Here is a 20496-nt window from a genome sequence, read left to right as displayed (position 1 = left end):
CAGCGCCGAAAAGACGAATATCGAAAATAAAAGTAAATTTACCGTGGTTAGACACTGGAAGGGCTTCTGACTACTGCCACTGTATTTGTTATTCGTTTCAGAATGGCAACATTATTTCAGATGTGTCAGTGCAGTTGCATACGTACAATATTATTCTATGTATATTTACATGTCTTGGCAATGCTTGTCTTCATGTAGTGTATTCAGTTGACACATTTGAGTCTTGCAAGTTCAAAGTACCCTTTAGCGCAAAAAAACAGGTATGTAAAGTATGTATGGTAACAGGTAAGTATGTAAAGTATACAGTTATACTTTCGATGCTGTTAAACAATAGCGTCTTGGCCAAGAGGGAAGGGGCTTAATTTCTGCTACGATAAGGGCTCTTTATTTACACCAGCAGAAAAGACACATACAAAGCCCAGCAATAACAGGCGCGTCACTCCTCTAGCCTCCCGTTTTATGTTTAAGACACAACCCTACACTAAACATCCCACAGCCCCACACAGTAACACACAAAACACCTACACAAACCTTAAACCAACAAAGAACAACACCAACAACAATAACAACAACATTTGTCCCGTCAAGGAAGGGGAGGCGGAGCACGCGGTGAGGTTGTGCACACCGCGCCTGGAGCTCCTTCTGCGTAGGGAAGCAAAGGGATCGTCTTTAGACCTCAGAGACAGAATTGTGTCGACTCACGATTCTGGGAGAAAGGTCTCAACAACAATCTGCTACTGCGAAGGACCTGAAAAACACAATGCCTTCTGGCATTCTCAAATGGAGTAAGTTCGGAACCAACAAGGTTCTTTTCCTTTTTAGACCTGTCGGCCCAGCCAGACCGAACGAATTAAGAAGGAAGGGGAGAGGTGACCTAGAACCGGAAAGTCGCAGATGGTGGGAGAACCTGCCACAAGGACGATTATTTCCTAAGCACACCACAGATCAGGGCAGAAGGTGCACTGTAAACTATAATTATTTGGCTTTATTTTAAAAACTCATAGGAAGTTTTTTTCTTCCAAAAAGTTAAGTTACAGGTTCAACCTTAAATAACTGTATTTCTGAGTTCTAGTTACTTTCTAATTTTCAGTGATATACACTTCTTCTGCATGTAAGGTTAACTCAAACAGCACAATGATTTAACATAGTTTTAATGTGGTAATACTCTTTTGAGTTGAGTACTGTTAAATGGGGAAAGCCTAGTTAATCTCTCATTTAATTGCACAAAAGACTTTGCTGTATTGAAAAAAGTTCTAACACATTGCTTTAACCTCAACACAAAACACCATCATGCTGAGAATAACATGTAAAACATGAAACATATAACGTGTAAAATGTATCCAAACTTCACATTTGTGCAGAAGAATATGCTATGACACACAACTAACATCATTATGCAAAAAGAAGGAGTATTTTTTTTGTTTGGATTTGTTTTTGAAAACAAGATTTTTTGTTTTGTAGACTGAGAAGTACGAGGCTGATCCTTGGGTAGGTCAGTGTCCTCTGGCTCCCAAGGCTCCTGGCTGTACAAAGTCCAATAAGGCTGCAAGACCAGGTGTTCACAACTCCTGTCCTGGAGCGCTGGTGTCCAGCTAAGCTTAGAGGTTTCCCTACTCAAAAGCGCCCACTAAACCTGCCAATTAACAGAGGATGTAATCAAGTGTAAAAAAACTGTAGCTGTGGTGAACTTGCCTTCTCCTACAATCATCATTGGAGATTTGCAGATAGTTACATTTTAACATTATCAAGTATTCAACATTCATGCCACCGTTATGCATACACCACAATGTTTGATGTGCCAAAAAAGCCTTTCCTTTTGCATTAACCACAAACATAAGCCCCTGTTGTTCACTACCTGTCACTGGACTTTGACTGGAACCAGGTTCTATGGTAAGAGGAGACACAAATAGAGCTTTCTGGCAACAAACATTCAAAGTGGGCTTGACATTTAAAGAAGAATGGTCATACAGATAAGAACCTAATCCAAACTTTTGTGTATGGTGGATGATCTGCAATCTTTCCACCAACAGACCCTGCAAACCCTGTTAGGATACATGGCATAATTGACTCTATGAAGCACCAGGTGATTTAAAGGACAATCTTGCCTCCTCTACCAAAATATTAATATTGGCTCAAGGTTGGATCTCCCATGAGAACAATGTTTCAAAAGATTCAATCAAATCCTCACAACAATAGCTCAGTGATCAGAGACTTAAATTAGCTTTTGATTATGGCCATCTGACCTAAACCCCTGAATTTGTGGTGCGAGCTAAGGAAGAGAGTCCAAAAGAGAAGACTAAGGACCCTGGAAGATCTGACGAGATTCAACTCTGAGGAGTGGGTTTTTGGTAGTTATTTGATGATTCTTTTTTGAAAAGAATCATCTTTTTTTGATGATTATAAGTTTCAATGTTTGATGGAAAAGTTTGCTTTTGGGGTGGTTGAATGTTAGAGTATTTTGCAAAGAAAATATAGTTTTGGTCAGCAGGCCAAACTGTTGTTAACTGTTCTGAGAATATGACTTCTAACTGGTAAAAGTGTTTAAACAGATGAGAAAACTATTGGCATTCAAATGCTCATTGATTTGTACTAGTTCTATTCACATTGCCTTTACTAAAGAACCTTTGAAAAACTTTTTTTAATACACTGAAACATAACTGGGAACATGCATTAATTGCATTTTGTTCACAAGAATTTCTGCAGGGCATTTGGTTTATAAGAATTTCTGCTTCATTTAGGTTTGCAAACCTTTCCACATTTTGTGTTAGAGCTTGAATTTTGACATTAGAGCATGATTGAACATATGAAATATGGCCAAAGAGTCTTCTTTTTTGAGATAAAAGTGCCAAGGAAGCCAACTGAGACCTGGGTCTGGAAGGACTGACACTGTTGTAGCTGCTTTGAATTCTTTCATATTCAATTTATGTGATCCAGTTCACGCAGCAGATGGACTGCATCTGAGGTTGTTTAAACAAACACATGCTAAGAGAATTTCCTCCCTTATTCGCACTGTGTAGATAATACACTTCTCAATGTTACATACTTCCTCCACCATCAATGCAGAGACTGGAATTTTCTGATGTGGCCAATATTCTCTCAATTCTTCTTGCTACTTTTTCTTTCATTTTTTCTTTCATTCAACATGTGCCTTACAGTTGTGCCAGGACAATGCTCTATTCATGCTTTCTTCATTGATGTGATGCCTTAGTATTGTTTTCAGAGAAGCAGACCCATATCATGATGCTCCCACCTCCATACTTCACTGGATATGATGTTTTATGGATTGTGTGTGGAACATTATTATCAAAGATATATTTTTTTTCCTGAATAGAGTGCATTGTTCCAAAGAGTTATGATTTGTCTAAATGCCTTTGTGCAAATTTTTGATGTGCGCCTCTGTTTTGTGTGGGGTGTAAGAGTAAAGTCGATTGTGGTGCAGTGATTTTCTTCTTTTTTCTGTGTAACTGTTGTACCTGATGCTTTCAGGTCATCCTGCACCTTTTTTCACGTGATGGCTGCATTCCCTCTTACTTTGCTTATCATTAACCTGAAAGAAGTCTTCCATGGCGCACCTGTTTGGGGAAGATTAGTTTTGACATTATAATCTTTCCATTTTCATCTTTCCATTTTATCAAACCAATGGTAGTGACAGTGATGTTTAAGGCCTTAGCTTTTCCAATAGAGTGTCATTTAAAATATTTTCTCTGAGAACTTTAGGAACTCACATCACCTAATTTCTGAATACTGTTTTTCAAATATATCTTTGTTTATGCTTTTACAAACAAAGTTTTGTTCATGTACACGTTCAAAAAATTTACTTAACCATCACTGGGGCTGTACCTCTCTTATTGCTGAGGTGGTACCCTTAAGGCTTTGTCTCCAGTACCTTTAGTTAGGGAACATCATTGGACCATATTCCATTGCAATTCATTGATATTTACATAGTCATATTGACTCCAGACACCTTTGCTTTCAGACTTTTAGTTTAATTGTTCTGTTTTAAAACACTGTATTGTAAAAAGGTATAAAAAGTGCCTTTTCTCTGAAAAAAAACACTATAAACTTAAAAGTACACAATTGGACCTTAAAACCACTGTGGTATCTTTGATGGTATATTAAATTGCTTCTATTTAATGAATGAAAAGTATTCTTACATAGTAACTTTTTTCTGCAAGTGTACAAGTACAAAATTCTGTAAATTTGAAGTGGATTATATTATATTTATATTATATTTTTTTAAAAATCTAAAGTGTCTGAATATTTAGTGCATCTTAATATTTAGTGCACAAAACTCATTTTAGACACAATAATGGGTTAATGGTTTTCTGACCATTAAAATATGGGTACATTTGTTATGTGATACATTTATAATGGTAGAAATGTCATGATACATTTCATATAAATTTCAGCCTAAACATACATGCTACCATTTAATTTAATATTTTGAAAATAAACACAAATGAAACACATTGGCATTCATTTATCAAGTGACTTTATTCAAACATAGTTGTGTCAAAGAACAACTTCATCAGTGGGTTCCTTCCCATTGGTAGTTTAGCGGTATCTCTCAGCCAGACACCAGGCCAGGTTCTGCAAGAACTTGTCTAAAGACACGTGAACTTCAGGAGTGAAGTCAGCAGGGAACAGCATGGCCGTGACCACAATAATGTTATGAGCCAGGATCTGTGAACAAAAAGAAAACAGAAAAACCTAAAGCCTTTGACTTAACATCAAGTTTGAATTCTGAATGTATTTGGATTTAGCTTTAATAGCAGAAAAATTGTAGCATATAAATTGTCATAACATGGAGAGTCTATTCCTAATATTGTAAAATTAATATAATCTCACTTTAGCTGGTACTGAAATATTTACAAATGAAGAGAATTTTTTCTCTTTGCAGTCAAACGTAAGAGGGCTTACCTTGAAGTTGGCAGGGTCCACTCTCAGCTTGTAAGCATGCAGTTCGCTGAGCTGGGACAGAGCGGCAGGAAGGTCTTCAATTTTGGCAACAGCATCACTGACAGCCCCCATGATGGTCTTTCCATGTTTCTTCACTGGAGCAGATCCAGGGCTCAGGTCAGCCCAGTGGGAGAAGTAGGTCTTGGTCTGGGGGTACACGACGAGCATCCTGATAGAGAAAATACGGATTAGGCCTGCATGTGACAAACAAGAGCCTGTATATATCATAAGACCGGTTCAATTTAATTAATTAACCTAAAAAGTATAGTCATCTGGTGTAACTGCTGAATAAAAAGACCCATACAGTTTGCCAGCACTTGCGTTTTTGGTGAATCTAAGATTTTCTCAGTAAAATACACCAAAGCCAATCACAGAATGAAATTACCTGCTCAAGGCTTCTGCTCCGATCTCATCAGCCTTAGGGCCGATTTTGGCCCAAAGGGCTTTCACAACAGACATGTCCTTAGTAGTGAGACTCATTGCTGCGTCTTCTTCTCAATTCAAGATGTACTGAGAAAATTCCTTGTGAACTTGCAACATTTCTCCACATTTATATTAAACCAAAAAGAACCCGCCCTATGTACCATCTAAACCACACCTATGATACACTTCACAGCTGGTCTCCACCCAGCCTAATCAGCACTGTGCCAACATATAGCCTGCTATAATTCAGATAACAAATTATATGTTTTTTTTTTTTGGTTTTTTTTCCAAAACAGTACATGGCAGAGTAAATTGTACAAGCTATGGACTTGTGCCTATACTGGATGGCCATTGGAACATTGACATGCTTAATTTGTTTTTCAAAATAAATTTGTCATTATGGTTAAAGTATTTGGTCTGTGTTGTTTCTTGTGTGACTTGGCTGTGAATTAATATTTAAACATGCACTATAGATTAAAGTCTCTGGACAATGTAATTGGTGTTTAGATTAAATACTACTACTAATAATAAGAATAAGATTAAGAATAAGATTTTTTTTTCATTTGGGTAATATGTAAACTATTTTCTACTTTAATTGAGGAATACACACTAAAAAAAGAATGTTGGCATCACTTGATTTAAATTTTTATTAAAATATCAGATCTACATGCAATTCTACATCCCAATTCTTGCCAGAAATGAGTAAACCAAAAGAGAAAATTGTGTTAATGTGGCATATTTTATTCATGTGGAAACTATTTACACTTTTAAATCAAGTAAAGTCAGCTTTATTTTATGATGGTGCATGTATTGTCTAATTTTCCATTGTTTAGTTTTTCACTTCAACTCATTTCAAGATAACAGATATAACATAAGAGCCAATGATACAAATATAAATGAAACGTTTTCACAACTTTTTCACAAAAGACTTTTGTGTTTTTTGTTTACATTCAGACTTCTGCTTATATTTTTGACAAATTGATTAGAATTGATATGTCTAGCTACCATTTTAGACATATTGCTCAGAAATCCATTACTGCTGGAAAAGAACGAAATAATCTTGCATAAAACACAGTCCTAGTGTGTGACAGTGTATTTAAAGCAAGCCGTTTTGTTTAATTGTAAGGAATTTCAAAATTGTGTTTATTTAAGACATTAGATTGACAAATAAAAGACCACATGCCATCATACACTTGGCTCAAAACCAATCATTTATGTCCAGTCATGTTTGAACAAACATGATGAGATGAACCAATCAAATTGCCCTCTGTCTAAAGGGCGGGGACATTAAACTGAAATAAATTGCGCACTGCATTGCCATAGAGCAGCTTCAAGCAAGTAAGTGAAGAGATCATAAACCGTCAGCATGGTTGAGTGGACAGATGCCGAGCGCAGCGCCATCACTGGCCTGTGGGGAAAGATCAGTGTCGATGAAATCGGACCTCAGGCCCTTTCCAGGTAGCTCTCTATGCTGAAGATATCTTCAGGTGTATTTCTCTGCCCTGTTAATTGCATTCGTTCAATTACATAACTTCATTTCAGGCTTCTGATCGTGGCTCCCTGGACTCAGAGGCACTTCGCTTCCTTTGGTAACCTCTCCAGCCCCGCGGCGATCATGGGCAACCCCAAAGTGGCTGCTCACGGTAAGACCGTCATGGGTGGGCTGGACAGAGCCGTGAAGAACCTGGACAACATCAAGGCCGTCTACGCAGGTCTGAGTGTTATGCACTCTGAGAAACTTCACGTGGATCCCGACAACTTTAGGGTGGGTTTGTGTGGTCCTATTAGCTCTATACTGCCTCACGTGTTTTCCACACATTTACCTAATTCATGTGTGTTTTTACCTCAGTATTGCAATTCATGCACAAAAAGATGGTTTTTCAAGGGTTCTTTAATAAAAAGTAAGGTACACCAATATTACCACGAAGAACCATTTCCATGGTGACTGATAACGTTACGTATGTTTCTATATAGAACCCCTTTGAAAATTGTTTCAGCTTGACTTCTTTACAAAAGTAGAACGCTTTTAAGAACCATTTTGAAACAGGTTCATATGCATGATGCCCTGCCGTCTCCTGCGTGTTTATGTTTCTAAATGAATGCATTTTTTTGTTTTGTTTTGCTTCTTCCAGCTTCTTTCTGACTGCATCACCGTATGTGTGGCCATGAAGTTCGGACCCTCTTGCTTCACCCCTGATGTGCAGGAGGCTTGGCAGAAGTTCTTGGCTGTCGTTGCGTCTGCTCTGTCCAGACAGTACCACTAGTGTCGATCTCAGCGAACGAGACAAACAGCTTGAGACCAATTCAATGCACAAAGCTGTCGACAACAATGCTCTAACAAATAAATAAAACAATCAAACGCACCCGTCTAGTTGTGTCGTTTATTTCAATCATTTCTCTGCAAGCCTGCATGATTTAGTTTCACAGCACGTCTCAACCAACAATCCAAAAAAAAACATCCATGTGAAAATGTGCCCTTGCAAGTGCCACAGTGGTCTTTAAGGTTTAATTGTGTATCCGTAATGAATATAAAGCTGCAATACTCATATTTTTGAGTGAGAGTATGTATTTGTACCTTTTATTACTAATTTAACTTTTTAAACAGATAAAAATATTAGAGAATGCATGGACAATGCATCATTTAAAAATTGTAGACACACACCAAACCCATGTAGTACACTTCTTGTGTTGTCTTTTATGTACAAAAACCAGCCATGACATATTTTTACATTACGTGCATTTTCCAGCCTCTCTTTATCTCTTACAATGAAACAAGCTTTTATATTACTGTGCCTTTAAGACTCATACATTTAAATGAGTTCTGTTCTGATTGGCTCTCCTATAATTCAAAAAGCAACTCTGGACTACCAACATGTCTCAGGGCTAAACTGCTGTAATGTAAACATATATATATATATATATATATATATATATATATATATATATATATATATATATATATATATATATATATATACACATATGTATATATATAAATGTGTTGGGTTCCATAAAATCACAAAAACAATTCATTCAAAATGGGCTGTTCTTCAGCTTAATTCTTCATATATGGACTGTATGATCTGATGAGTGAAGGGTTTATTGTGGTACTTTAATAATGTTTACAAACTAAACCCTAAAATGGGCCCTTGTAAAACAAATTAATAATTTATGCCTCTTTCCCAACAGTTAAGGAAATCACAACAACAACAACAACAACAACAACAACAACAACAACAACAATAATAATAATAATAATAATCTACAACATTCTACAATAAAGAAAAATCCATTACCTCTTGATACTCTCATCTTACACTGTATAGACCTATTAGAAATCACTGGTGGATGGACATTCTAACTATTTCACACCTGCTACTTGGAGGGATATATATATATATATATATATATATATATATATATATATATATATATATATATATATATATATATATGTGTGTGTGTGTGTGTGTGTGTGTGTATGTGTGTGTCATCATGTCCCATTCATATAGTACTGCAGGATCTCATCAACCATCATTTCTGCATATTCTGGAAATGGAGCTCTTGACTCTGACTACGCTGGACCTCATTAAGAGGCTAATCCAGTCTGGCTTAGATGTGACTGAAGAGGAGGTGAAGAAATTCAAAGGTGAGTGGATTTTGTGTGTGTTGGTGGTGCTAATGTAACAATATCATAGTTTTTAACTGCTAATGTTAGCAGTGTTAATGTTAATAATCTCGTGGTGTTTTATAATTTGGGAAGTAAGCTAAAAGCAGTGAATTTTGGTGACTAGCTCACTATCTAGTAACACTGGTTCATTTTAGCTAATTCGCTAAGGTTACTATACTTCTTATTTGTGCAGGTAATGTGAAATAACAGTGCAACGTTGACCCATAGTTAGTATACTTATGCATTGTTAGAAATGAGCAGATCAGAGGGACAGTGAAGGTGGTGCAGTTTGGAGATAAAGCCAGAGAGGCCAGGTTGAGATGGTTTGGACATGTGTTGAGGAGGAATAGTGGATATATTGGGCAAAGAATGTTGGAGATGGAGCTGCCGGGTAGAAGGAGAAGAGGTAGACCTCAGAGAAGGTTTATGGATGTAGTGAAGGTGGACATGGAGATGGTTGGTGTGAAAGTAGAGGAGGCAATGGATAGGGCAAGATGGAGGCAGATGATCCGCTGTGGCGACCCCTAAAGGGAGCAGCCGAAAGAAGATAGATATGCATTAATGAGCTATGGTTAGTTCATGTTTGTGATGTTAGGAGTGATACTGTTGTGTTCAGCACCAACAAAATAAATTAGTTAGCTAGTTAACCTAGCTAACGCTAATTAATATACTATCAAGCCAAATTTTTGGTGATGAAAATGTCATAACTAATTGAATCCAGGCCACTCAGGAATAGAGGAAACTTACTGGCACAGTATAAAGTATTTCATTAAAATTATAATGCCCATTTTGTCCTGCATGGTCAGTTCTGGTTAGTTACGGTTATCTCTGTGTTACGTTCCCCTATTCCCACTTCCACCTGCCGAGCCACACTGCACACTTTCAGCTGATATTAGATCTCAGTCCTATTTATCACAAATTAAAGCTTTAATTAAAATGAATGGCATCCAATGTTTGTTCTTATAAATAGCTAACGTAAATATTTTTGGCAGCAACAGACCTTAGAGAGAGGGGAGCATTCTAGGGTGGGGGAGGGGTAGCTATGTGTGATGGGGTCAGTAGGTCTACCCCATCACGTGTTATAAAAGATATCTAAGCACCTGTTTTTAAATTAAACGATTGATGTATGTGATACTTACCTGTGATCTCTTCTGTCCTGTTCCTTAGGGGAGCGCGGGCACCTTCTGGGGCTTCCCTTATACTGGCTGGTAAAGCCCACAGCCGTGTGTAGAGGGGGGGAGGCGTAATCCGGGAACCTAAAGGGGGGAGGAAAGATAGAATGGTTATAAGGTGTAGAAATTAAGATTATCACTAGATCAGGATTGTGTAGTGTTGTTGTTATTATTTGTGTAAAATGGCCATTGTGTTATGTTGTGTGTGTTTTGTATGTTGTAACCCCTGCTAGCCCGGGAATGGATCATGCTAATGTTTGGGGTGGGGCTAGAGGTTTATAAGGGGGTTCTTCTTTCCTTTGTGGAAGGACAATGGTCGTGTCTATGTGGCCTTGTGGCCACCGACACTAGCTGGCTGCTGGATGCCGGTGGAGACCAGCCAGAACTGCATGGATTGGCGCAGGCCGATCAGTTCTGAATTTATTTGGTCTATTTATTTTCTTTTTGCCCAATGTTTGTTTTTGCTTTTTTCTACTTGTATCATCTTTGCTTAAAAATAAAAGTGCTCAAGTGTGCACCTTGCTCTTGGAGTCTGATCCGATTTTTGAAGGAAACCCATGCTCATGCTAACACTACCAAAATGGATGAAACCCCCTTAACATTCCCACACTATGTTTATTTAGCCTACTGGCTATACACAATATTTTAACCACAATATTTTAACTGTGATTTGGTTACTAAATGCTAAGTGACTTAAAATGCCTTACCAGATTAAAGTGTGTGAATTCTTTGTTCTCTCTTTTATTCTTGTCACTGCTTAGATGTTTAACCAAGTGTTAAGAGCGCAAAGTGCATTGAGAAAAGTTCTCTTATCTGTAGATCTTATTGTGTTTCTGTATCTTACCATTTAAAGTGAACATGGCATAGTTCATAAAGCTGAAGTTGGCAAGTCATAATTCTGTGGCACCTCAAATTCTGGAATGAAAACATTGAGATTTAAGAACAGACATTTCCAAGAATAACGGAACTCTGTTCTCCTGCTTCATTTAGAATTGATAGCTAACATTTATCAATACATTGTGGACTAGGGTCTGCCCACTTTTAAGGATGGGGACGATGTTGTCAGAGGGTAGGCTTCTGTCTTTTGAAACTGGAAAACACTTTAAGGTGGGGAGGTGCCCGTAAAGATTATGCTTCATTTCTGTGGAATGAACGTTTTTGCTTGACTGAACCACTTGTTTGTTAGTTTTGTCTTGTAGTTTAAACTAATATGCACCAGAATTTGCATTTTAAAATCACTACAATTCTGACTGGTGAAATAGTCCTTGAACTTGCCTGTGGTGGATTGTTTTTTTTTTCTGAATTTGGCCCAATTTTCCACTCCTCTCTAGTCTTCATCTGCTTCCCTGGTCATCCCCATCTTATACAATCAAAGTGGAGAATATTCATTTTACTAAGGTCATGTTACAGTGTTTCTTTTTTTTCTGCTTCAACGTCTGCAAGACACCAGCTGTTACCAGTTGTTACACCAGCGTGGCTTCATAGTAAAAGAGTGCGGGTACTAGACTGATCTGCCTGCAGTCCAGACCTGTCTCCCATTGAAAATGTGTGGCGTATTATGAAGAGCAAAATACAATGACAGAGCCCCCGGACTGCTGAGCAACTGAAGTTGTACATCAAGCAAGAATGGGAAAGAATTCCACCTAAAAGCTTCAACAATTGGTGTCCTCAGTTCCCAAACGCTTATTGAGTGTTGTTAAAAGGAAAGGTGGTGTAACACAGTGGTGAACACGCCCCTGTCCCAACTTCTTTGGAACGTGTTGCAGGCATCGAATTCAAAATGAGTGAATATTTGCAAAAGACAATAAAGTTTATCTGTTTGAACATTAAATATCTTAAATATAGTATTTGTATAGTATTGTATACAGTTAATGCAGCTGAAATGCTTTTAAAGATAAAAAAGCGTAATTATTGCAGTGCATTCAAAATTCAGAAGTTGTGTATGATCGCTGAAACTTCACTGCATCATAATTGTTTGCAGTGTAGCGTGTGATACCCCTGAAATGCTATTGAAATTCAAAAATGATAAAAGTTAATAAAGACTAGTTACACCATTATATCCAGGACATAAATGCATAAATGCGCATAACATGTAAGTTATTTTCTTTTCTATACTCTCATTTTTCAAACTAACATTTTAGATGGTTAAGGGACGTGTTACAGGCATCAAATTCAAAATGAGTGAATTTTTGCATAAAACAAATTTATCTGTTTGAACATTAAATATCTTGTCTTTGCAGTGTATTCAGTTGAATATAGGTTGTAATAGATTTGCAAATGATCGTATGTTTTACACAACGTCCCAACTTCATTGGAATTGGGGTTGTATAGTATTGTATATAGTATTGTTCTTTATATATCTTACTACAATTTTTAGTACAAAATGTTGTCAATATTATGAATTTTATGTATTTGAAACTGTGGCTTACATGCCTTGATTTTTTTTTTCTTTACTGTGCAAAACTTTGCATGTAAGCAATAGAGCTTTCAACATAGTACATTTTTATCCACAGTAACATGATTGTTCTTGTTCTATTGCACATACCTTTTCTTTTTCTGGTTTGTAGATTTATTTTTATATCACATTATTTTCATCCTTACGTTTTGTCTGGTAAAGGTTTATTAATTTTTTATTTTTTTTAATGCAGCCATGAAGAATCTACCATCACAAGCTGCAAGTGACAAGATAATTAAATAAATAAATAAATAAAAATATCACCAGAGACCTCCACATCTCTTGGAAATATGATGCCATGATTACGTGCCTTTTATGCTGCCCCTGCAGTACAATGTCCCCAAGGGTCCCCTTCCCAGTAAAGAAAATGGAATGCATTGCTGTATAGGGCACTCCTACAGGTAAGAAAATATGATGGAGTGCCCAATCAGGTGCTCCTCTAATGGAGAAGTTCCCCTCTGTCCATGCATGCATGACAACGTGTTGGTATTTTCTTAATGAATGCCCTTCCAGTGGAGAAAATGTGAAGTGGTGCCATAAAGGTGTCATCACAATGGATGCCCTCCAGGTGCCTTTCTGATAAGAAAAAGACAAAAACTCACAGAGTGTGTGTGTTTGTGAAATAAATGTTCATAGTCCCATGTGTGCTTTACCTTGGAGTTGTTTGTGAAATAAACGTTTAAAAGGCTTATAGATCCCTGAGTGTTTCACCATATAAGTGTGGTTGTAATGTTAAGACAGAGCTTCTTATAATGTAATCTTAATCAAGAATAAAGACTTTTCATCCTTTTACCTAATGCATGATACATCATAGCTTGATTTCTGCTGGTGGGGCCTTATGTGGTGCAGTGGGTGCCCTGTTTACTTTTTTCATTCTTGCCCTTCAAACAGCCTGCAGTCCTCCACTGGTTGTTCCTTTTTTATATCTTGATAAATGAAAATTTACCTGCACACTATTTTCTGACTGTAACTTTTAATTTAGCTTTTAGGACACTGCAATATCCTTATCCTGTGTAAACCTTGAAAAAGACCACCTTCCTGCTATTAATGGTATTCTGGCCTGCATGAATCCTAATAATGAGTGTGGATGAATTTGCCAGACCATAAGTAAGATGGATGTCCACATCATTTGTAGTTTATGTTTCCTCTGATGATCTGTAGTCATTTTGCTGGTTGGATGTGGGAAAAATAAATGGTATTTGAACAAATGAAGCAGGAGTTGTCATCTCTTAGTAATTGTATGTAGGAGTTTATATTACATTTTACAGTAAATTAATGTGCCCTGCGATGCACTGGCGACCTTTGTGTATCCTGCCTTCCCAGTGATTGACAGCTTCCAGCCACCCCAACACAAAAAGCAGTATAGATAACTTATAGATAACTTTACACTTTTAAAACTTTTCATTTAAATGTTGCAATAAAAACACATTGATCATCTTAATATTGATTTATCGAGTGACTTTATTCAGACACGGTCATGTCGAAGAATCGAACAACAGCGTCAGTCGACGGTCTCTTCCCATTGGTAGTTTAGCGGTACCTCTCAGCCAGACACCAGGCCAGGTTCTGCAGGAACTTGTCTAGAGACACGTGAACTTCAGGAGTGAAGTCAGCAGGGAACAGCATGGCCGTGACCACAATGATGTTATGCGCCAGGATCTGAGATTTAAAAAAAACACACAAAAAACACAGTTTGTCTCCGGCCTCCAAATCTTTAAAGAATTGTCGCTTGAGTTAGATGCTACTCGGAAAAAAAACGTTTGGAAGTATGTCGGTTCGTTAAGATTTGCGTTAATTGTAATACATTAAAGCTATGAACTTGTGTTGATAGTACGAGTGTTGTCCACACTGAGCGATGATTAATAGGCTCTCTTGGATGGTTATTTAAATAATCAGTCAATCTCATTTGAAAGTAGACCTACCTTGAAGTTAGCAGGGTCCACTCTCAGCTTGGAAGCATGCAGTTCGCTGAGCTGGGACAGAGCGGAAGGAAGGTCGTCAATTTTGGACACTGCATCACTGACAGCCCCCATGATGGTCTTTCCATGCTTCTTCACTTGAGCAGATCCAGGGCTCAGGTCAGCCCAGTGAGAGAAGTAAGTCTTGGTCTGGGGGTACACGACGAGCATCCTGATGGAGAAAATACGGATTGGACTTGAACAAAGAGGCAAAAAATGTACATCACAAAACACACACACACACATACACACACACACACACGCACACACACACACGCACAAAATATATCTAAACCTACATAATAACAAAGTGTCCTTGTCTATAAATAAAAAGCATCGACTTCAATTCTCACTTCTGTAAAATTCTCTTTCGTTTTTTTTTAGTCAACTCGAATCGAATTACCTGCCCAAAGCTTCAGCTCCGATCTCATCGACCTTGGAGGAGATTTTGCCCCAAAGGGCTTTCACCACAGACATGTCCTTAGTAGTGAGACTCATTGCTGCGTCTTCTTCTCAATTCAGGATGAATTCAGAAAAAAGCTCCTGGTGAACTCGATATTTTTGGCCGCCTTTATACTAAAACTAGAAACGGACCCACCCAAACATTTTATCCAAACCACACCTCCGGGCTCCACCCAGCCTAGTCAAAACTGTGCCAGGTTTTAGTCTGGTATAATCCAGATAGCAAATGTATTTTTCCCCCAAAAGTCAGTTTTGAGCCAAATCTGTATTCGCGATTTTCTTTAACCTTGATTAACCTTGGCTTTGCTGAACTACCATTGACAAATTGGCATATAATGCTGCTTGCGGAATTTCTTTCAACTGAAATAATCATGTTAAATGAAACACTGCAAAGCAAGTCTTTAAAGTGTTAAGTTTAGATGAACAAGATCAACGTTATGCATTAGTTCAAACCTTCGAAATATTTTTAATCAGCTTCTACGTTTTTCCATTTTTTTACCGTGCATAAAAAAGAAGCGTAGAATATCACCCGTTTTGGTTGTGTCTCATCATAGTCATTGAAAAGCATTTAAAGTGAATATCCCAATACTAACAAAGGGTTTAGGTGAAAATATACAGCTCTGTTCAAAAATATAGAAACATTTTGGCTTTGCTTTATGAAAAGCGCATGATCCCTTTTGTTTTAAAGACAACGTGTTTACGAGAGGGACTTTCCAAATTCAAACTTTTAAATAGCAGACGGTTTAAAGTGTCTGGTTTTAAGGCAAAGCCAGAGTTTAATTATGTTAAATGGTGGGTGTTAGGATATCGTTTGGGGTTCTCACATTCAGAGCTGTGTCTATCTTTCCTTTTTCACTAGTTTGATGCGTTTACCAAAGATCATTTTGTTCGTTTAATGTACTTTAGTCTTTGGAATGCATTTAGGATAAAACAATGTACACTGTTGGAAATAAACGTACTATGCAGGTACATGATTCATTCTTCAAGATACAAACAATGTAAGTGTACCCTCAAAGATACAGCATTGGCTTCAAGGCCCAATGATGCACCTTACATGAGCTTTTCCTAGTGGGAAATTAAATATTTGTACCGTTTCATAACCGAACGTTTTAAATCAGAACATTAAAATAAAAAGCCTGGAGACGAGTGTGTGGAGTCAGTACAGTTTTGAAAATATCATTTCAATGGATTCAGTTAGACCGCTGGGATAGGCTCCAGCACCCCCCGCAACCCTGAGGGAGAAGCAGCTTAGAAAATGGATGGATGGATGGATGGATGGATGGATGGATGGATGGATGGATGGATCCAGTTATGTTCCCTGACTAAAAGTACTGAGATGTACCTTTGAGGGTACCACCACAGTGACAAGAGGGGTGCCCCAGTGACAGTGTCGCACCTTTTTCTCTGAGAGTGTATTTGATATCTCACATAAATAATAATATGCCTGTTTATTTTTCCAAACGTCCATATTTTTCCATATTGCACCTGCGATTTACTGCTGCGAACATATCTAATTCCATAAATGCAGGTGCTGAAACAGCCTGTATTTGTGCCTGAAGTAAGTATGATTTGCTGCGTCTTTTGAGACCTTTAAAAGGCTCATTAATAATACCCGTTTCTATTAAATCCAAGGTCATTGACACTTTTTGTTTAATTAATAATTGCTATATAACAATCAAATACCAGTAAATATTTTGACATTCAGCCAAACTACAGCGTCAATAATGTTCTTGCAACAGGTGTTCATTTACTGCACATGGTTGCACACATATTGCCAAACAGTGTTTAAAGTATAGCAGCTATGTCTTGTTTTTACAATCTTGAAAATATCGCGAAGAATGCATCTGCCAACAATTTTTGGATATCATTTTGTCCAGTCATGTATGGTCTACGTCTGTAGAGAAATGAGCCAATCAGATTGTGCTCTGTCTGGAGGGCGGAGACGCTCAACTTTAATAAATTGTGCCCGGTCTCTGCGCTGCGAAAGGATTTCTGTTAAACATCTTCAAGCAAGTTGGTGAAGAGATCCTAAACCGTCAGCATGGTTGAGTGGACAGATGCCGAGCGCAGCGCCATCACTGGCCTGTGGGGAAAGATCAGTGTCGATGAAATGGGACCACAGGCTCTAGCCAGGTAGCTCTTTTGTAATAGTATCTACGTGTTTATTGACCTGTTCTGCAAGTGGATAAACCTTTAGAATTGAATTCCTGCTGCTGCTGCTTCTTCTTCTTCTTCTTCATGCGCAGTTCTTCTCGATTTCAGGCTCCTGATCGTGGCTCCCTGGACTCAGAGGCACTTCGCTTCCTTTGGTAACCTCTCCAGCCCCGCGGCTATCATGGGGAACCCTAAAGTGGCTGCTCACGGTAGGACCGTCATGGGTGGGCTGGAAAGAGCCATCAAGAACATGGACAACATCAAGGCCGCCTACGCCCAGCTCAGCAAGCTGCACTCTGAGAAACTTCACGTGGATCCCGACAACTTCAGGGTGGGTTTGTCTAGGACTCTGGGCTTTATATTATCTCACAACATCGTTCATAGTCTGATTTTTGAAAAGTGTTAACATTCGCTCTCGGCCTCCGGGGGAATCATTTTTTGCAATTGTTTGTTTCTCCAGCTTCTGTCTGACTGCATCACCGTATGTGTGGCCATGAAGTTCGGACCCTCTTGCTTCACCCCTGATGTGCAGGAGGCTTGGCAGAAGTTCTTGGCTGTCGTTGCGTCTGCTCTGTCCAGACAGTACCACTAGTGTCGATCTCAGCGAACGAGACAAACAGCTTGAGACCAATTCAATACACAAAGCTGTCGACACCAATGCTCTAACAAATAAATAAAACAATCAAACGCACCTTTCTAGTTGTGTCGTTTATTTCAATCATTTCTCGTCATATGGAGGAGCACTCTGCAAGCGTGCATGATTTCCTTTCACAGCACGTCTCAACCAACAGTTTAGAACGTTTATTCCCTGCAGTAATACGATGTTCAATTGCATCAAACGTTTTCAGTCACGGTGTATCGAGTATTCGAATTAAAATAGACAGTCGGTTATTGGCATATTACAGCTGTCAGTCCGAACTGACTGACAGCCCATTTTCTGGTAGTCTGTGGAGGTAGACACAGAATAAATTTTCCGTTAACACTAGTTCAGATCACTCTAATAACTGTAATATCAGCCACAATAGCTGGTACATTGTAATAAAGCATGTATGTTATGCTGAATTAAGGAATCTTGTGGCAAATTATTGCTGACCAACTCTGGTAGGCCAATATGAACATTTTGTCACTTTACCAAGAATGCCTCACATGACCCCATTTAAAAAAAAGTTGGGACCCTGTGCAAAACACAAATAAAAGCAAAATGCAATGATGTGCAGATGATTTAAACCCTATATTTCATTGACGTTAGTAAAAAGACAACAGATCAAATGTTGAAACTCAGAACTTTGCTTTTTGAAAAATATATGCCCATTTTGAATTTGATGCCAACAACGCTCTCCAAAAAAGCTGGGACAGGGCAACAAAAAGCTGGTAACATTGTGTAACGCTAAAAGAAACACTAAGTGGTTGATTGACAACAGGTCAGTAACATGTTCTGGTATAAAATGAGTGTCTCAGAGAGGCTGAGTCCTTCAGTAGTAAAGATGAAGAGGGGTTCAACACTCTGTGAAAGACTGCACAATCAAATAGTGCAGTAATTAACGAATGATGTTTCTCAGTGTAACAAAACAAAGAACTTTACATCACCTACAGCACATAATAACATTAAAAGATTTAGAGAATCTGGAGAAATCTCTGTGTGCATGGGACAAGGCCAAAAAGCAATATTTGCTGGCCATTATTTTTGGGCCCTCAGACTGCACTGCATTAAAAACAGGCATGATTCTGTATGTGGAAATCATTGCACGGGCTCAGGAACACATTGCTGCCTTCACAGATGCAAGTTAAAACTCTAAATCACAAGAAGACACTGCACATAAACAGGATCCAGAAACACCATCACCTTTTTCTGGGCCCAGGCTCATTTAAAATGGACTGAAGTGAAGTGGAAAAGAGTCTTGTGGTTCTATGAATCCACATTTTAAATCCTTTTTTGAAATTATGGACGTTGTATCCTCTGGGCTAAAGACCACTCTGCTTCTTATCAGTGCACAGTTCAAAGGCTAGTGTTTATGATGGTATAGTGGGGTATTAGTGTACATGGTATGCATGATGTGCCCATCTGTGAAGGCACCATTAATGGTGAACAATATAAACATGTTTTGACCACATCTGCAGCCATCCAGACATCATTTTCAGGGTTTATAATTTTCAACAAGAAAATGACAAACCACATTCTGCACATATTACAGCAGCAGGGCTCCATACTAAAATAGTCTGGGTGCTAAACATCTGCAGTCCAGATATGTCACCCACTAAAAACATTTGGCGCATTATGAAATGAAAAATAAGACAAGGGAGACCCTGAACTGTTAAGCAGCTGAAATCCCAAACAAGAACGGAAAAACATTTCACTTGCAAAACTACAGCAGTGTCTCCTCAGTTCCTAACTGTTTATAGAGTGTTTTTAAAAGAAGAGGATGATAGTGGTAAACATTTCCCCGTCCCAACTTTTTTGGAAATGGATTTGTAGAAACATTAACATTTTATAGACTTACATCTAGACAAACTGGACTGTATATTCTCTATAAACAGTTTAAAACACAGATTGTTCCCAATTTTCTCAAACACATAAAATCACTTTTTCAGAAAACCCAATGAACAGTTTATATGCAGTGCATATGGGCATTTCCACTGAGCACAAAATTCAGTTGTTGACAGCACATAGAGAACCATGGATTGAATTTGAGGTCATGTCTATTCTCTGAAAAGGTAACTTATCTGAGGTTCTTCTGTAAGATAAACCTTTTTCACTGTCAGATAAAAGTTTTGTACATTGCCAGAAAAAGCACTGTACAGGAGGTACAAACAAAATTAATGTACCCTCAAAAGTACAACAGCGGATTTAAGATCCATTTAAGATTTTTCTCCATGGAAAAAAGTATTTTTTTCTACATTTTCATTGCCTAATGTTTCAAAATTCAATGAATTAAAAAGCCTGGAGACAAGACAGGGCGTGTGTAGCCAGCTTAATAAAAATAAATGATGTTCCCTAACTAAAGGTACTGAAGAAGTTTCTTTGAAGGTACCACACCAGTGGCAAAAGGGGTTCCTCCACAGTAACAGTTGAGCACCTTTATTTCTGAGTATGTACTATGGCCTAAACATTTAATCTATTTACTTACTAAAATTCTTACTCATGACTGGATTATTGTGAGGACCTACCTATTTTTTTCATATCGCAGTCTACACTGTATTCTCAGTTTGTAACAAATGCTGAGTGGTGGTTCAGTCCTGCCCACT

General features: G+C 38.1%; 4 protein-coding genes across 4 annotated transcripts; 2 read left to right on the top strand and 2 right to left on the bottom strand.

The window, feature by feature from the left end:
* Nucleotides 1-4475: 4475 nt before the first annotated feature.
* LOC108440219 (hemoglobin subunit alpha-like) lies at nt 4476-5503 on the bottom strand. Its single transcript, XM_017718988.2, has 3 exons — nt 5345-5503; nt 4921-5128; nt 4476-4683 (listed from the first exon to the last, which is right to left on the bottom strand). The coding sequence occupies exons 1-3, from the start codon at nt 5437-5439 to the stop codon at nt 4555-4557; spliced, it is 432 nt and encodes a 143-aa protein (XP_017574477.1). The 5' UTR covers nt 5440-5503; the 3' UTR covers nt 4476-4554.
* A 1184-nt stretch (nt 5504-6687) lies between these two features.
* On the top strand, nt 6688-7745 carry LOC108440215 (hemoglobin subunit beta-like). Its single transcript, XM_017718985.2, has 3 exons — nt 6688-6840; nt 6925-7147; nt 7515-7745. Exons 1-3 carry the CDS (start codon nt 6749-6751, stop codon nt 7644-7646), a joined length of 447 nt encoding a protein of 148 aa, XP_017574474.1. The 5' UTR covers nt 6688-6748; the 3' UTR covers nt 7647-7745.
* A 6375-nt stretch (nt 7746-14120) lies between these two features.
* On the bottom strand, nt 14121-15201 carry LOC108440221 (hemoglobin subunit alpha-like). Its single transcript, XM_017718991.2, has 3 exons — nt 15041-15201; nt 14602-14809; nt 14121-14338 (listed from the first exon to the last, which is right to left on the bottom strand). Exons 1-3 carry the CDS (start codon nt 15133-15135, stop codon nt 14210-14212), a joined length of 432 nt encoding a protein of 143 aa, XP_017574480.1. The 5' UTR covers nt 15136-15201; the 3' UTR covers nt 14121-14209.
* A 1866-nt stretch (nt 15202-17067) lies between these two features.
* LOC108440222 (hemoglobin subunit beta-like) lies at nt 17068-17944 on the top strand. Its single transcript, XM_017718992.2, has 3 exons — nt 17068-17232; nt 17362-17584; nt 17714-17944. The coding sequence occupies exons 1-3, from the start codon at nt 17141-17143 to the stop codon at nt 17843-17845; spliced, it is 447 nt and encodes a 148-aa protein (XP_017574481.1). The 5' UTR covers nt 17068-17140; the 3' UTR covers nt 17846-17944.
* The last annotated feature ends 2552 nt before the right edge of the window (nt 17945-20496 follow it).

Source organism: Pygocentrus nattereri, chromosome 27, assembly GCF_015220715.1.
Source record: "Pygocentrus nattereri isolate fPygNat1 chromosome 27, fPygNat1.pri, whole genome shotgun sequence".
NCBI lineage: Eukaryota > Metazoa > Chordata > Actinopteri > Characiformes > Serrasalmidae > Pygocentrus > Pygocentrus nattereri.
Note: the sequence above shows the minus strand (reverse complement) of the source record. Positions and strands in the feature narration are given on the sequence as shown.

Excerpts from the sequence above, each read along its gene's own strand:
- LOC108440219 (XM_017718988.2), bottom strand. The coding sequence starts at position 5,439 with ATGAGTCTCACTACTAAGGACATGTCTGTTGTGAAAGCCCTTTGGGCC. Across the intron at positions 5,129-5,344 it reads GGAGCAGAAGCCTTGAGCAG|GATGCTCGTCGTGTACCCCC; the intron begins GTAATTTCATTC and ends TTTCTCTATCAG. Across the intron at positions 4,684-4,920 it reads TGGACCCTGCCAACTTCAAG|ATCCTGGCTCATAACATTAT; the intron begins GTAAGCCCTCTT and ends TTTTGTTCACAG.
- LOC108440215 (XM_017718985.2), top strand. The coding sequence starts at position 6,749 with ATGGTTGAGTGGACAGATGCCGAGCGCAGCGCCATCACTGGCCTGTGG. Across the intron at positions 6,841-6,924 it reads GGACCTCAGGCCCTTTCCAG|GCTTCTGATCGTGGCTCCCT; the intron begins GTAGCTCTCTAT and ends ACTTCATTTCAG. Across the intron at positions 7,148-7,514 it reads TGGATCCCGACAACTTTAGG|CTTCTTTCTGACTGCATCAC; the intron begins GTGGGTTTGTGT and ends TGCTTCTTCCAG.
- LOC108440221 (XM_017718991.2), bottom strand. The coding sequence starts at position 15,135 with ATGAGTCTCACTACTAAGGACATGTCTGTGGTGAAAGCCCTTTGGGGC. Across the intron at positions 14,810-15,040 it reads GGAGCTGAAGCTTTGGGCAG|GATGCTCGTCGTGTACCCCC; the intron begins GTAATTCGATTC and ends TTTCTCCATCAG. Across the intron at positions 14,339-14,601 it reads TGGACCCTGCTAACTTCAAG|ATCCTGGCGCATAACATCAT; the intron begins GTAGGTCTACTT and ends TTTAAATCTCAG.
- LOC108440222 (XM_017718992.2), top strand. The coding sequence starts at position 17,141 with ATGGTTGAGTGGACAGATGCCGAGCGCAGCGCCATCACTGGCCTGTGG. Across the intron at positions 17,233-17,361 it reads GGACCACAGGCTCTAGCCAG|GCTCCTGATCGTGGCTCCCT; the intron begins GTAGCTCTTTTG and ends TCTCGATTTCAG. Across the intron at positions 17,585-17,713 it reads TGGATCCCGACAACTTCAGG|CTTCTGTCTGACTGCATCAC; the intron begins GTGGGTTTGTCT and ends TTGTTTCTCCAG.